General features: G+C 42.2%; 2 protein-coding genes across 3 annotated transcripts; both read left to right on the top strand.

The window, feature by feature from the left end:
- The first annotated feature begins 692 nt into the window (after nt 1–692).
- Nucleotides 693–8,033, top strand: lancl1 (LanC antibiotic synthetase component C-like 1 (bacterial)). 2 transcript variants are annotated; one of them, XM_015946699.3, is made up of 10 exons: nt 693–760; nt 1,012–1,115; nt 1,185–1,302; nt 2,679–2,889; nt 2,959–3,106; nt 3,201–3,347; nt 4,815–4,997; nt 5,092–5,268; nt 5,690–5,762; nt 7,017–8,033. In XM_015946699.3, exons 1-10 carry the CDS (start codon nt 706–708, stop codon nt 7,091–7,093), a joined length of 1,293 nt encoding a protein of 430 aa, XP_015802185.3. In that variant the 5' UTR covers nt 693–705; the 3' UTR covers nt 7,094–8,033. The 2 variants fall into 2 exon arrangements, with proteins under 2 accessions (XP_015802185.3, XP_015802186.3); XM_015946700.3 differs by having other exon boundaries at nt 717–765.
- A 3,402-nt stretch (nt 8,034–11,435) lies between these two features.
- On the top strand, nt 11,436–14,018 carry mylz3 (myosin, light polypeptide 3, skeletal muscle). The gene is made up of 6 exons (XM_015946701.3): nt 11,436–11,607; nt 11,946–11,973; nt 12,860–13,003; nt 13,091–13,261; nt 13,356–13,433; nt 13,508–14,018. Exons 1-6 carry the CDS (start codon nt 11,605–11,607, stop codon nt 13,534–13,536), a joined length of 453 nt encoding a protein of 150 aa, XP_015802187.1. The 5' UTR covers nt 11,436–11,604; the 3' UTR covers nt 13,537–14,018.
- Nucleotides 14,019–14,307: the final 289 nt, after the last annotated feature.

The following is a 14,307-nucleotide window of genomic DNA, read 5'->3' as shown; positions in this document are numbered from 1 at the left end:
CAAACTAGGAACTTGTTTCGGTACTAATGTGCCACATATAACATGAATAATAAATTTCAGAAATGGAATAAGTAGAATAAAATATAATAAAACTAGCATAAAACATTCAGCTATAAAAAAGGCAGGTAGTGGTAACATGGCCGATAACGTGACGTAGTGTCGAGTACAGAAGACGAGCATGGTTGTGTGATTATAAGCTATTTACAAGTCTAACGGCAGATGGAAAGAAGCTGTTCTTATGGCAGGAGGTTCTGGTCTGGATGGACCGTAACCTCCTGCCTGAGGGAAGCGGCTCGAAAAGTCTGTGTCCCGGGTGAGAAATGTGATATATTAATTTCATTAATATATCACATTTCATACACAGAAGCAATTAAATTTGCTTTGACATTTTTAACCAAACATGTCATCGTTTTTTTTTTCTCAATTGCCCGTTCCTGAATATGGACGGAAAACTGTAGATTTCCTGAGATTTGCAGTCTGACTTGTGCTGACTTTGCTAAAAACCAAGCGGTTTGGAGGGTTTACAATATTGATACTAGGAAGGGTATAAGTATTTGTTTAGTTTTATTTATTTATTTGAAGGTGGTGCTCTTTATTTTCCCACTTAAGGTAAAATTGTCCTTTAATTTGTGAACAAACAGCAGCCACATTTTGGTAGCTGCAGTACCGCTGTGGCACCCGTAGATGGCAATAGCAACAAAACCGATGCTAATCTACCGCAAGCACATTCACACAAAGAAGTCAAACGTAAACATTTCACGTAGGGTACCTCTCACACACTGAAATATCCATGTTGTTTAGATTTTTGTTTATAATTATGAGTTATAGTATAACATATTGTATTTATGTGTTGCTATGTATAGAGCACCATTGAAAGCTAACCGCTAGCGTTAGCGACGCAGCTAAGCTAACTTGAAACAGCATCAAGCTAGCCTGTTTGTGGGCGTGTGACTAGCTAGAAGAAGCTAGCACGTACGCTTCTTTTATTGCATTCGCCTTCTTTGTCTGCAGGTGGTTTGGCCTTAAATATGGACACAAGAGCGTTGAGGAATCCTTATCATGACTACGATGGGAGCCCTGCGTCTACACAGGCGCTGTTTGACGCTCAAGGAAAGGTAAAGCATTATGGTGGAGTAGCAGGCTGCTTGTGTTTTGACTTTATTATTTAGGGGTTTTATGTTTAGATCACACCGGAGTTTGCCCAGAGGCTGAGCAGCACGGTCAGCGAGCTTTTAGCTGTGATGGAAAACGGGCTGAAGTCTGCTGATCCAAAAGACTGCACTGTTTACACTGGCTGGGCAGGTGATGGCACAAAAACATGCTGGGTAGAAATCATTCTGGATGGGATTCAACATGGAAGATGGGATTTATAGGGATTAGCTTAATCTAAAATATAGTGCACATAAAATAGGGATGTTTCACACGGACTAAGGATGTGGATAAATTGGGGAAAAAACACGATAATAAACGTTTGCGATAAATACTAAGAAATCAGACGGTTCAGCTCAGCAGTGGAGAAAAAAAATGAGAGAAAAGTTTTAAGTCAATATTTTTATTATCGTGTCTACTTTATGCTTAAATTTGAGCAACACAAAAATATTATGCATAAAACAATTTTAGATTTTATTTATATTTTGTATTTATTGTAATTTAATTATTATTTTTTTATTTGTATTTTCATGACTCTCCGGGACTTTTAACTTGACAATTTTAGCTCTTGAAGATTCTGGACACCCTTGAACCATAAACATTTTAATTTAAACTAATTCTAATGTTTGATTACAGTTTCTCTAAACATGCTCAATGTTTGGCTTATCTTGGCACTAAATCAAAATTAACAACAGTGTAATCAACAAAAAACGAGTAATAATAAAATCATTCTATCACATTCTGCTTTGTGACAGAACGAGGGCAAGACATGGTGGTTGGGTGTGCTGCATTTGAAAAAATAGACTTCAATTTCTTCCAGTTATGCAATTTTTTACACAGTTTTGTTTATTTTCTATGCAGAAACAATCCTGAAGAAGAAATTTGTGTTTACTTTGACTTCCTGTTTGGATATCCAGGCTCTTGTTCCAGCTTTTCTCTGCCTTTGTAGCTGCATGTTTTGCCCATGACGCCTTCATATAAGTGTTTTTAGTTCTTACAAATAGGTCTAAACATTTTTATGTTGGCATATACCGACTCTTGTTATAGAGGTGTAATTTTGGTCTTAAATCTTCACCACCAAATCTCTACCTGCTGATGTTTATTCGTGTCTGAAGTTCCCTGAAAAAGATCAACAACGGATATTTGAAGCCTTACAGAATCGGAGACCTTATGCTAAAATAGATGTACTTTAAAAATGGTCAATTTATTTGTTCAAAATTTCTAAATGCATCTTTCGTAAGGATTTTAAATTGGAAAAGGTCAAGAAAGATCATATTATAGGGTACATTCTAGTGTGCCCTGCTTTGTGAGGCTTATTTACACACCACACTACTTGTTTGTTTTTCTTTTAGGATTATATTTTCCTCCACAATCCAGCATCCTGATGCTAACAACTCCCAAACGTATAATAAACATGCTGTCTAAAATATAACATTTTCTTGGGTTTTTACACCTTTTGCATAGAATAAAAGGCTAAATCTGCATTGTTATCCCTCCCTTGACCATGTTGTGTATTTGTTGGTTCGCAGGTATTGCGTTGCTCTACCTGCACCTCCACCGTGTTTTTAATGAAGACTCCTTCCTTCAGAGAGCCTTAGAGTACGTGAGTCGCAGCCTTAAGTGTTTGACTCGTCGCCATGATGTCACTTTCCTGTGTGGGGATGCTGGTCCACTCGCGGTGGCTGCTGTGGTTTATTCTCGCCTCCGGATGACGCAGGAGGCTGATGAGTGCATCAACAGGTCATTATCCATCATCCGGTGGTTAGAAGCAGCAAATCGTGCTCTAAGATGAGTGTCGTGTCCCTCCAGACTGATGCAGTACCACCAGATGGTGGTGAACCTTTCAGGTGGGCTGCCCGATGAGCTGCTGTACGGACGGGTGGGCTACCTCTACTCACTCATCTTCATCAACCAGCAGCTGGGACAGGACCGGATCCCGCTGCAGTACGTCCAGCAGGTCGGTGACCACCAGGAAGCTCCAGGTTTGTTTCTTTCCACCTGGTAGGATTATCGTGGGATTATTTTTTTGTTTGTTTGTTTTTCCTGCTCAGATCAGCGAGGCCATCCTGGTGTCGGGAGAACACCTCAGCAGGAAGTTCCGCGTCCAGAACCAGAGCCCGTTGATGTATGAGTGGTACCAGGAGCAGTACGTTGGTGCGGCCCATGGGTTGGCTGGGATTTACTACTTCCTGATGCAGGTAGGACATTTAGGTTGGGTGATAGTAGTTAAACTAAGGGGACCCGTTGTTGGGGACGTCATAATTCCTGTGGACATTAAAGGGGCATTATGGAAGTTTGACAGCCAAAACATGTACAGAAATAATAAATTTCTTCTTCATACATTCTCCTGCAATGCCCTGGTCCTGTAGAATGAGCCCTGGCATTTTTACTGTGATTGCCTGATTTTCTGTAAAATCACAGAAAAAGAGAGATGCTCGGGTCGAGCAGGCTGCTTCATGCGCGTTCACGCTCAGGCATAGCCCGTAGCATTTGCTATCAGTAGCTTTAGCAGCAGAGAGAGAGGCAGTGCCAACTCAGAGACTGTCGCTGTTCCTAACGCCTACTAGTGATGAACCTAGCTACATTTCTGAGGACCCTTAGCTACTTTCTGTAGAACTTTCTTCTAGATATTTCCTGCAAATTAGCAACAAAATGGCCATTTTCGCTTCGAACCGTTCTTTGGTTTGATGTTGTTTCAGCTGTTATCAAGGATATAAAAGTTACAGATGCTGTGACTGTTACTGGTGTGTAGCTCACCTTGTAGGATGTCTGACTCCCATGTAGGAGACCTGGGTTCGATTCTGGATGTGAACATAGTTCATATAGAGTTTCTTTTTTACATTAATGGTATATTTTTTTACAGTAAGATGGCCAAATTTTTATTTCAGACTCTCCGAACGGCATTGAATTCACAGATAAAAAAGATGTGGGTTCAACTTTCATTTTGGAACAATTTTTCAAGCAAGGGAAGGGAATGATCTGAGCATGCAGGAGGACTGACCCATCATAACCCTTTGTCAGCTGTGCTGAAGAGAAAGGTACACAACCAAATTCTTTAATTAGCTGCGCGTTCTTCTGGGCCACACACACACACACACACGGGACTGTCTCAGCTGTTATTTTCATTAAGGAGTGTGCACGTACAGCATGCGCGCCTCGTGCACGAGCCTGCTATCAAAGCTGCCATTATGCTTTTGGCCTGAGGGGACAATTGCGAGCATAAAAATTCTAAACTGCGTAAAGTCCCTTTAAAGCTCCATGTCCAAGGATTGGGCCATGTGGTCTCTCGTTCCTGATAAACACTGAGCCTGCTGGGGAATTTCACACATCCCAGTCTTCATTTCTTGGAAGACTGAAGCTTTTTTTTCCCTCTAATCTTTTATATTTATCATAATTTGTTGTTTTTTTTTCAACTCTGACCAGTTTTACAGACCTAATTATTTTTAAAATACCATTTTATTGCTCTAAATGACATCTCTTATGATTTTACTGACAAATAATCAAGTTTTTGCTACAGTTTGGGTGCTTAATGTTGAAAATATGAAATGAATTCAAGAAAAATCAACTATTTTCTTTTTTAAAAGTCCCAACCAGTGAGTAGTGATGTTAACGATCTGGCTCATGTCCAGCACCGTGGTCCAGCCTGTCCGATCCTTTCTCCACAGCCATGTTTCGTCTCCTCCGCGGAGCATGTCCACAGGCTGGTGAAGCCCAGCGTCGACCACGTCTGCCGTCTCCGCTTACCCTCGGGGAACTACCCTCCCTGCATCGGGGATGACCGGGACCTGCTGGTGCACTGGTGCCACGGATCACCAGGAGTCATCTACATGCTCCTGCAGGCCTACAAGGTGATCAGTGGAGTCTGGGCTGAGAGGTGGATGTGATGCTTCCGGGGAGTCACAGTGACGTCTTGTGGTGAAACTGTTTCTAATCATTTGGCAGGTTTTTGGTGTGCCTCAGTACCTGGAGGAGGCTCTGCAGTGCGGGGAGGTGGTGTGGAGGTGGGGTCTGCTGAAGAAGGGCTACGGGCTGTGTCACGGCGCGGCGGGCAACGCCTACACCTTCCTGGCTCTCTACAGGCAAACCCAGAACCCCAGACATCTTTACAGAGCCTGCGTGGTGATCAAACTCGTCTATTATTCACTTTCTGTATTTCTAGAAACTGGATAGGTGTTTGTTTTAGTAAATGTTATAGTTTTTCTCTCAGACTTCATATTCTGTCTGTTTCTGACTTTGATGTAAGACGAGAAAGTTCCATCTGACGTAGTCCAAAGCCGATCCGGACGCTTTAAAAACGGGAAACTATCCAGGGAATGGCGGGTGTGTGGGAGGCCTTCTCTTTGTGTATTGACAGGAGGTTGGTGGCTGTTTAAATGCGCTCCAGCTGGCAACGGTTCTGCGTGAGCTTTCATTAATATGAATCTTTTCAGACTGCTTGTTTAGGATCTAATTCAGACAAAGCACCGGGGGGGGGGGGGGCATGGGTTGGGTCATGCTCTTTTACTGAATCGCTGACGTTTGTCACCGTTTGTCTTTGCAGTTTGCTGATTGGTGCATGAACTACGGCAAGCATGGCTGCCAGACACCGGACACACCGTTCTCTCTTTTTGAAGGTAAAACGCGGTGGTTGGTTACAGGTTTATCAGACAAGCTAAGTGGCTGTCACAGATGTGGCTGAATTTGAGTCAGAAACTCGTTTTTGGAGTCGTCTCCTGCTCATAAAATTGCCATTTAACACTGATCCTTGTTGTGAGGAGTTTGAATCGAACGTAAGAGATTTGTGCGAGTCTTCAGGTCACCTGTCTGGAGAGTCAAGTTGCAATCTCCCACTACAGCATCGCCAACTTAGCGACATTGTCGCCATTTCTATCCACGTTGTAGGCCCAAGCAACATTTCTGATGACCCTCAGCTAGTTTACGTGTCAGCGATATTCCCCGCAGGTTTGCAGAACACAGCCTGCGCTCCAGACCGTCCTTTCAGTCGTTAGGAAGGGGAATGGTCTGCACATGTACAGCATGATCATATTACATCGACTGGCCAATCATAAACTTTCTCAGTGGATCTCACTCACTCACAGAACCGTTTGTTTAAACGTGTGGAGCACTGAAAATCCATTTTTAAGGATTATTTCTGATTCTAATCAGTCACACTGAGTTTTTCACGCCGGCTGAACATGAAAATAGTCTCCTACACCTATCTCCTGCATTAAGAGTCTGATAGAAAACCGACGGTGAAACTCTAGGATTAGAAAATCCTGACAGATGTACGCCACACTGTCACTTAACATTCATGGACTCGCCCATCTGGACTCACGACGAGAAAGGCTGTTGTTAGTTTAGCGTCCAGGAAACAGCAGAGGACGTCTCTTCTAGTAGAAGCTAACTGTTAGCGTTAGCAACTCCACCACACAGTAGAACTCCTCCAGGCTTGTGGTATTTGTGGAGTTAAAACATCAACGTTGTAGAACAAACAGAGTCAGAGGTAGAGTTGTGTTGCTGTCAGCCAATCAGAGGTGAGAGGTCCAAATATCAGGAAATAAGATCCTGCTGTTTTCAACTCTTATTCTCTCTCTAACTTCCGCTTCCTGAAACAGGAGGGCCAGAGACTTTTCTACAGATAAGAACTCGAGGCTTTCATTTATGTACTAATGCAAATGTTTTGAAGCAAAGCTTTCATTAATTCATCACTGATTAGCATTTATTATTCATATTTGATCGTTGCGGTCGTCTCTACTCCTGGACCGCCTTTCAGTAAATTACCTGATGATGATTAAAATATTATCCACGCTCATTTTTGGACCCAGCAGACAAATCATTAAAACAAACGGCCCAATCTCATCGGTTTTACTTCCTGTCTGTTTATGCAGGAATGGCCGGCACCATCTACTTCCTGGCAGACCTGCTGCAGCCAATGAGAGCCCGCTTTCCTGCATTTGAGGTGTAGGACGTGTCCAGAGGTAGTCGTCTATCTCACGCAACCACATCACAGATATTCTAAGAGCAGGAACAGCTCTGATTCACGAGGATCCAAACTGACGTTCACATCTGCAGCAAAACGTCTCATCTCCAAGAAGATCCTCCTCCTTTTCTTTGTGTCAAACCTTGTCTTTAAAGATTCTAGATATGAAGACTTTTGGTTTGTTTTGTATATTTTTGTCTAAAAATGTGACAAACAGCACAGATAGAAGTACAATTTGTTTCCTTCCCTTTGCGTCGTTTGAGCGAAACATGGCTTATAGTTGCGGCTCTTGTGGGTTGTGAAGCAGCTTTCTCTTTTTGTGCACCTGCAAATTTGAACCACACGGGGGCAGCAGAGAGCTCTGGAGCCTGTACAGTGCAGCTGTTTTGGCCCGACACTGAACTTGGCACTTGGTTGCCTCTTAATTTCTGTTTAAAGCAGATTTGTGATTGAAACTGTCTAAATTGCTTGAGTTTTCATTATTAAAGCGGCTGAGCTTCTACTCCCAACAAAGAGCTCTAGAGGAACGGAGTCGTTTTGGTTTTTAATGACCTGAGGCCAGTTGGGACGGCTGGCAGAGTAGGAGGAGTTTTTACTGTATGAGAGACTTGAGAAACAGGCGCCTGGCATAGGAGAAATCGAACACCTCCACCAGCAGGAATGGAAATAAAAATAGAGCTCATCTGTCCAAGGGAGTGGCCTCCAGGACACGGCTGTAGCTTTGGAGCAAAATGTCCTCTAGAGCAGACCTTTCTGTTTCAGCATGAACACACCAGCTTGTCTCGCTGTAATGATAACACGCATGTTGTCACAGCGTAAATAAACATTTGTGTTAATAGTACGAGGCTGCACTGATGTTCTATGTATCATATGGTGATGGAAACGTTTGAGTCAAGCAGAAATAAAGAACATTTACAGCAAATTATTTCAAGTAGAAACTTTCTTTGTTTTCACACATGAAATATACTTTTTTTCATCATCAACTCATATGTTTCAAAATATGACTCAAAATTCTAGTTTATTATTTGTAAAATTGACAGATAAACCCTTATTTATCTTGGTGATAGCTGACAAAAACATGTATTTAACAATTAAGGCAAGGTAGCTGTTTATATAGCTCATTTCAAACACGGGCGATTCAGTGTACTTTATAATTAGCATGAAATGGCACAACAAACATGAGAACACAAATAAAATTATAATTTAGAGCTAAAAGGAAAAGACAATTAAGGCTGAGCAATGACATCACAGAAAACAGTGGAGACCATTCAGCATAAGAAACAATTCATTCAAATGCTGATGAGTACCATCTGTGAGCAGCATAGCAGCTAAAAGCATCTCCACCATGTTTGGTTCTGACCCGAGGTTCTACTAGCTGTTTGTTACCTAAGGATCTCAGAGCCATATTGGGTGTATATACAGGAATGAGATCTCACTTGTGTTTTGGTCCCATGCCACTGAGTGATTTATAAACTAGTAGTAGCACTTTGAAATCTAATCTGTAGTTTACTGGTAGCCAGTGTAGAGATCTAAGAACAGGAGTGATGTGCTCGGTTCTCTTGGTTCTTGTTAAGACTCCAGCAGCAGCGTTCCTAACAAGCTGCAGTAGCTTCACAGCTTTTTTGGGAAGACCAGTTAGGAGACCATTGCAGTAGTCCAGTCGACTAGAAATAAAAGCATGAATAAGTTTGTCGAAGTCTGGTCTGGACATGAGACTTCTGACTCTTGCCAAGGAAGTCTTTCTAATCATTATTTCATTTTATATTAGCCCAATAATAATAAAAAAGGATATCTTGATAGGAAAGAGTACTAGGGAAAGTAGTATTTTCATGTCAGAGGTACACAGACAAGGGACAATTACTAGTGCTGTGCTGATAAAATCAAAAAGTCGATTATTATAAAAATTCCATGAATTGAACTGAATTGATGTTCAAAAATCGATGTGTTTGTTTAACATAGTTCGCCCTTTTTACAGCTAACATTGGATGGAAAAGTCCAGATGGCCATTTTAAGGTTCAGGTCCGAAAGGGTTAATTCAGTAACTCACCCAGTGTTGCATCGTTGAATTACAGGCATATAGCTATGTAACAGCTAAAAAAAAAAGAAGTTTTAGTAGCACTGACCCAAATTAATGTTGAACTGGAACAGATTGAATTGGACCGGATCGTGGTAATGGATTCAAACTCTTGAGAATCGGAATTGAATCGATTCTTGAAATTTAAAACAATACCCAGCTCTAGCAATTACAAACCCGTGTTGAGTGTTTTTGGGCCAGGCTTGATCAAAAACTCAACATTTTCTGTTATCAGTCATAAATTTGGTATCGCGAGTTTAAATGCCACCATTTGCACAGAGGACGGCGGCTGTCTCAAAAGTCGTGGGCTGCATCCTTCAAAGGACTCGGCTTACCCAACCGGTCCACGTAGGCCATGTCCTTCATTGACCACAAAGACTATAATATAAGCGAATGGCTATGAATTTTAATGTACCAGCCTTCAGATTTTCTCCTCCCCTTACCGTCTGTTGCCTTGTAACCCTGACAGAGCTAAACAGGAGTTAAACTAAACTTAGCAACAATACATGAACAAATACAGGACTTACAATACAAATTTTGCGAGGATTTTTCTTATTTTTGAAAATTTTACTTGAAAAACAGCTATGCACACCAGAAAATCCTAACAGCTGCTGTAAGCTTTGATTTTTGTATCACAAGATACTTACATTTTAAACTTGCTCTCCTTCATCTGCTATTGGTACAATTAAAAAAAATCTCACGTTTGGTTCACAATGAATCCTGGGAGAGGGAACACTACAAAGGATACACCCAACTCATTCTTGAAATCTGGGGAAAAGTAAGGATACATTTGGAAGCTGCACTTAAAGTACCGTAGTTTCCGGACTATAGAGCGCACCTCAATATAAGCTGCGCCTACTAAGTTTTAAAAAACACATGGAACTGTACTTATGTGAGCCGCACCGGGCTAAAAGCCGCATAAATCTACCAGATATCTACTGAATTGAAAACGTAGTTTAACTGAACGTAGCTGAACTGATCAGTATCAAACAAAACAGAAAAGTTATTGATTAGTTTATTCATCATCCTCCTGCGCACTGAAACCACTGAAGTCATCTTCTTCAGTGTCGGAGTTGAACAGCCTCAGAAGAGCTTCATCACAAACCTTTTCTGTGGCGATGTCAGTGTCGCTGTCCGTGTTGCTGTCATCATCCCCGGGTGAAGCTGGCTTGAATGAGTTCTTCCCGCTGCCGTCTCCAGCGCCGAACCATGGATTCATTCATGCCAAGCTTACGTGCGGCAGCACTGTTTCCCTCCTTTACTGCCAGATCGATGGCCTTCAACTTAAATGCGGCAACATATGAACTCATACGTGTAGTTACCATGATGAGGGGGCATGGACTTGAAAAAAATTCATCGTCATGCCGGCTGCTTGCATGTGCTAAATTAAAATGAGCACTTTCTTCCATTTCCACTTTTGACTTCCACCTGTTTCACTTTCTGCTAAAGCGCCCCCTGGCAGGTGAAGGAAGATCTTCAGTAAAGCCGCACCTCATTATAAGCCGCATGGTTCAAAGCGTGGGGAAAAAGTAGCGGCTTATAGTCCGGAAAATACGGTAGTCTTCGAATTTGAACAGCCTTGTCGCATTGCTGTGAAGCCTTCAAATGTGGCCTTGGAAGGAAGCAGTCTTTGGATTTGGATGCATCCATGGAAAGAGAAATCCTCCATTGCCTTTCATAAGACTAATAACTGAGTAGAAAAACATATTTGCCAACAGGGATCATCAGAGGGATTTGTTGGGAACTTCTGAGAGAGAAAAAATGTCTAAAATTAACATTTGCCATCTTTTTTGCACTTCTAAACACCATCTATACAACATACTTTGATTTGGGAGACATTCAACCACATCTTGACAGGACGAACTGAAGTGATAAAATGATGAAAACCAGCCACCTTCACCATTCCCATACCTGTCAGTGAGGGGTCAACTTTTCCAACTCTTTTAACCCTGCCATCATTTAACCATAAGAGGAGGAAAGATCTCGATGTTTAAAAATACCGCCTTGTAATTGAGCTCAACGGGCCTACAGTCCATCTGAAGGGAGCTGCTGAGTTGGCTGCATTTTCCTCAATAACCACCATCTAAAAGGGTTCCTTACAGTGACAAGAACCTTTATAATAATAATCTTTACTGGGTTATGAACTTTTCAGAATCGTGTCAGTTTTGACACAGTTCTCGGTTTTCCAAAAATAGCCCTGTCCCCTTCTAAAGGCCTTCTCCTGGTGCTCCAGCAGCTCTTCTTTCCCTAAGAAAGTTAAAGATGTTCCAGCATGTCACCCGATCCTCCACTACTGGCATACATGACATCACATGCTGAGGATAAATAAGGGGGCTATGACCGTGGCTCAGGACCACTCTGTCTTGGGACTTCAGCTTCTCATCTCCTTTCTTTCCGCTCCTCTGTGCTCCTACCCTCCAGAATGGTGTGTAGAGAATTCTGTTTTGGACCTTTATTTGCTGGAGTTAAATTTTGGCTGTTCTTGGTTTTGGACACGAACTCTTAGAATTTATGCCTAAAACTTGGACTTTGTGCCAGAATTTTGAATTGGTAATTTTTTTTTTAATACTAGGTTGTTTTTTTTTTTTGGTCGATTGAGAATTTTCTCTAAGGACCTTCAACATGTATATTGGTGCTTGTACAAAAAAACGTAAACACCAAGAAGCCTGAATAACTCCATAAAATCCTCACTTTTCACGATGTTTTCTCCCTCTAACATAGACTTCCATTACAGTTTCTGTTTTGTGTGTTTCTATGTGACAGACGGAGTTTACTCCGGACCAGATTGAGGGTAAGTGAAGATTACACCGTCATCAGGAAAAGATAAAAAGTCCCTCCAGTTTTTATTTTACTTCTCTATGCTTCAATTTCATTAAAGTTGCTCAAGTAATTCTTGGAAAATTTAAGATCTAAAAAGAGGTAAAAAAGGGTTTAGAATGCCGTAGATTGTTCCACTCTTGTATATTCTCAGAGGACCTAACCTTGTCTTACAAGCCAGGGATGCATGAAACCTCTCTTCAACCTTGAAGATGCCAGTATTGAATTACACAAGGAATTCAAACCCTTTAGCTCTGTGGTCAGTGATGCATCTGTACGCATACTGAGATTGTGTCTGGACTTTAGTTTACGTAAAGGTTTAGAACCAAAATGCGTTTCATCTTTATGCGTTTTGGACTCGTCTGTCATTCGGCTCAATTTCTTCGGAGGTGTTAAAAATGCCACGGTCAGCGTTCTTATGTTTAACTCTACATGCCTCTACATGGCTCGTGTTTTTACTCGCGGGGGTGGGGGGTTCTGGTACGACTGGAACCAGGAATTAGGAGGGGTCAGGGTGGGGAGGGTACAGCTGTTGCTGTGGTTCAGGAGTTATGCAAGAGCATTAATCTGTCAAAAAGGTCACTTTGAGGTTTTGGAGGTATCAGTGGAAATAGAAATTCTTGGTTTGGAGCCCGATATTCTTCTTCTTTGCTTGGATGCATCTGTTGCACCCAATTAGCACCAATTTGTGATGGATGCATGTGGATTTAGATGGTATTACTCCTCCCAGCTGTCACAGACAAGACTACTCTAACATAGAGATCAGCAAATCCAAACAAACTAATGAAAGTGGCATTTGTTGGTGTTCTTTTGAACCTTGTAACTCAACCATCTCTCTTGTTTCCTTCCCACCTGTTCAGACTTCAAGGAGGCTTTTGGTCTCTTTGACAGAGTCGGTGACAGCCAGGTGGCCTTCAACCAGGTGGCTGACATTATGCGCGCTCTGGGCCAGAACCCCACCAACAAGGCCGTTAACCAAATTCTCGGCAACCCAAGCGCTGATGGTGAGAGATGCTTGAGCAAAACCTAAAGCTAGAACTTTATTTTTCCTCTTCAGTTCTCTGAGACAGCTGTGTGTCATAATTTGACAGACATGGCCAACAAGAGGATCAACTTTGATGCTTTCCTGCCCATGCTGAAGCAGGTCGATGCCTTGCCCAAGGGAACAGTCGATGACTACGTTGAGGGTCTGCGTGTCTTCGACAAGGAGGGCAACGGCACAGTCATGGGTGCTGAGCTGCGTATCGTGTTGTCCACTCTGGGTGAGTCCAAATATAGAAGCATACAGAAATAGATTGCTTAGCACACAGAGTCTTTGAAATGGAGAACTTGGCATTGAACCTTGTGCATCCTTAGGAGAGAAGATGAATGAGCAGGAGATTGAGGCCCTCATGGCCGGCCAGGAGGACGAGAACGGCAGTGTCCACTATGAGGGTACGTTTGAATTTCCTAAGTAGGTTTTGTTTTGATCAAAACAAGAAGCTGATGATTTGACCCTACTTCCACAGCTTTTGTCAAGCACATCATGTCTGTGTAAGAGGCCAGCAGCAAGAGTGCTGAAGATACTGTAGCTCACCTACAGACAGCCCAACGGTGTTCAGGACATCTACACTGTTTTAAAGACCAACCAAGGAAAGACAAGGACTATGTACAAGGGATGTTGAAGCAAACCCATCTTGTTATTTATTTTGTTTTCCTTCCACTACGTCTCAAACCCTCCTTCCTCAGGACATCGCCTCTTTTTCGTAGACCACCATCACTTGGCCTCTACTCCACCCCGGGGTGTGTCTCCACTCACCGTATGGGGTGAGGAACGGGGGAAAAGGGGTGACCGCTCATCAAGTGAGGGTAGATCCCTCCCTTCCCACCGCCACCTCATTCAGTCATGCCATCACTGAACCCAGCGATGCCAAAGGTGCTGGAGGACGGTCGTGGATAGACCGCCAGAAGTTTCCCGCTTCCCTGAAAAGTTGTATTTATATTCAGTCTGATTATTTCAGAATAAACTTTTCCAACGTACATCCCATCTGGGCAGATTCTTGATCTTTCATTGCCCACATACACAAATCTCGTGCATGCCAAAGAGCCAGAACATTCTAGAAACTTATTCCTAAGTATAGGCACCTACAGCCCAACTTTGCTTGATTAAGTTATTGTTTCAGTAGTTGTAAATACTACTTGTCAGCATTGTATCAGTTTTTTGGCTTGGTTTGAAATTTATGAGGATAACACTCAGGGACTTTGAGATATGACTAAATTTGACCCTGATAAAGTATTTCTAAAAAATCTTTTCATGCCAATGCAACCA

Source organism: Nothobranchius furzeri, chromosome 2 (assembly GCF_043380555.1).
Source record: "Nothobranchius furzeri strain GRZ-AD chromosome 2, NfurGRZ-RIMD1, whole genome shotgun sequence".
Lineage (NCBI taxonomy): Eukaryota > Metazoa > Chordata > Actinopteri > Cyprinodontiformes > Nothobranchiidae > Nothobranchius > Nothobranchius furzeri.
The sequence above is the reverse complement of the archived record's forward strand: the minus strand, read 5'-3'. Positions and strand labels throughout refer to the sequence as shown.

Coding starts and splice junctions, on each gene's coding strand:
- lancl1 (XM_015946699.3), top strand. CDS start 706: ATGCTAATCTACCGCAAGCACATTCACACAAAGAAGTCAAACGTAAAC. Junction 1,116..1,184: donor TGTTTGACGCTCAAGGAAAG/GTAAAGCATTAT, acceptor TTTTATGTTTAG/ATCACACCGGAGTTTGCCCA. Junction 2,890..2,958: donor GCTGATGAGTGCATCAACAG/GTCATTATCCAT, acceptor GTGTCCCTCCAG/ACTGATGCAGTACCACCAGA.
- mylz3 (XM_015946701.3), top strand. Junction 11,974..12,859: donor TACTCCGGACCAGATTGAGG/GTAAGTGAAGAT, acceptor CCACCTGTTCAG/ACTTCAAGGAGGCTTTTGGT. Junction 13,434..13,507: donor CGGCAGTGTCCACTATGAGG/GTACGTTTGAAT, acceptor CTACTTCCACAG/CTTTTGTCAAGCACATCATG.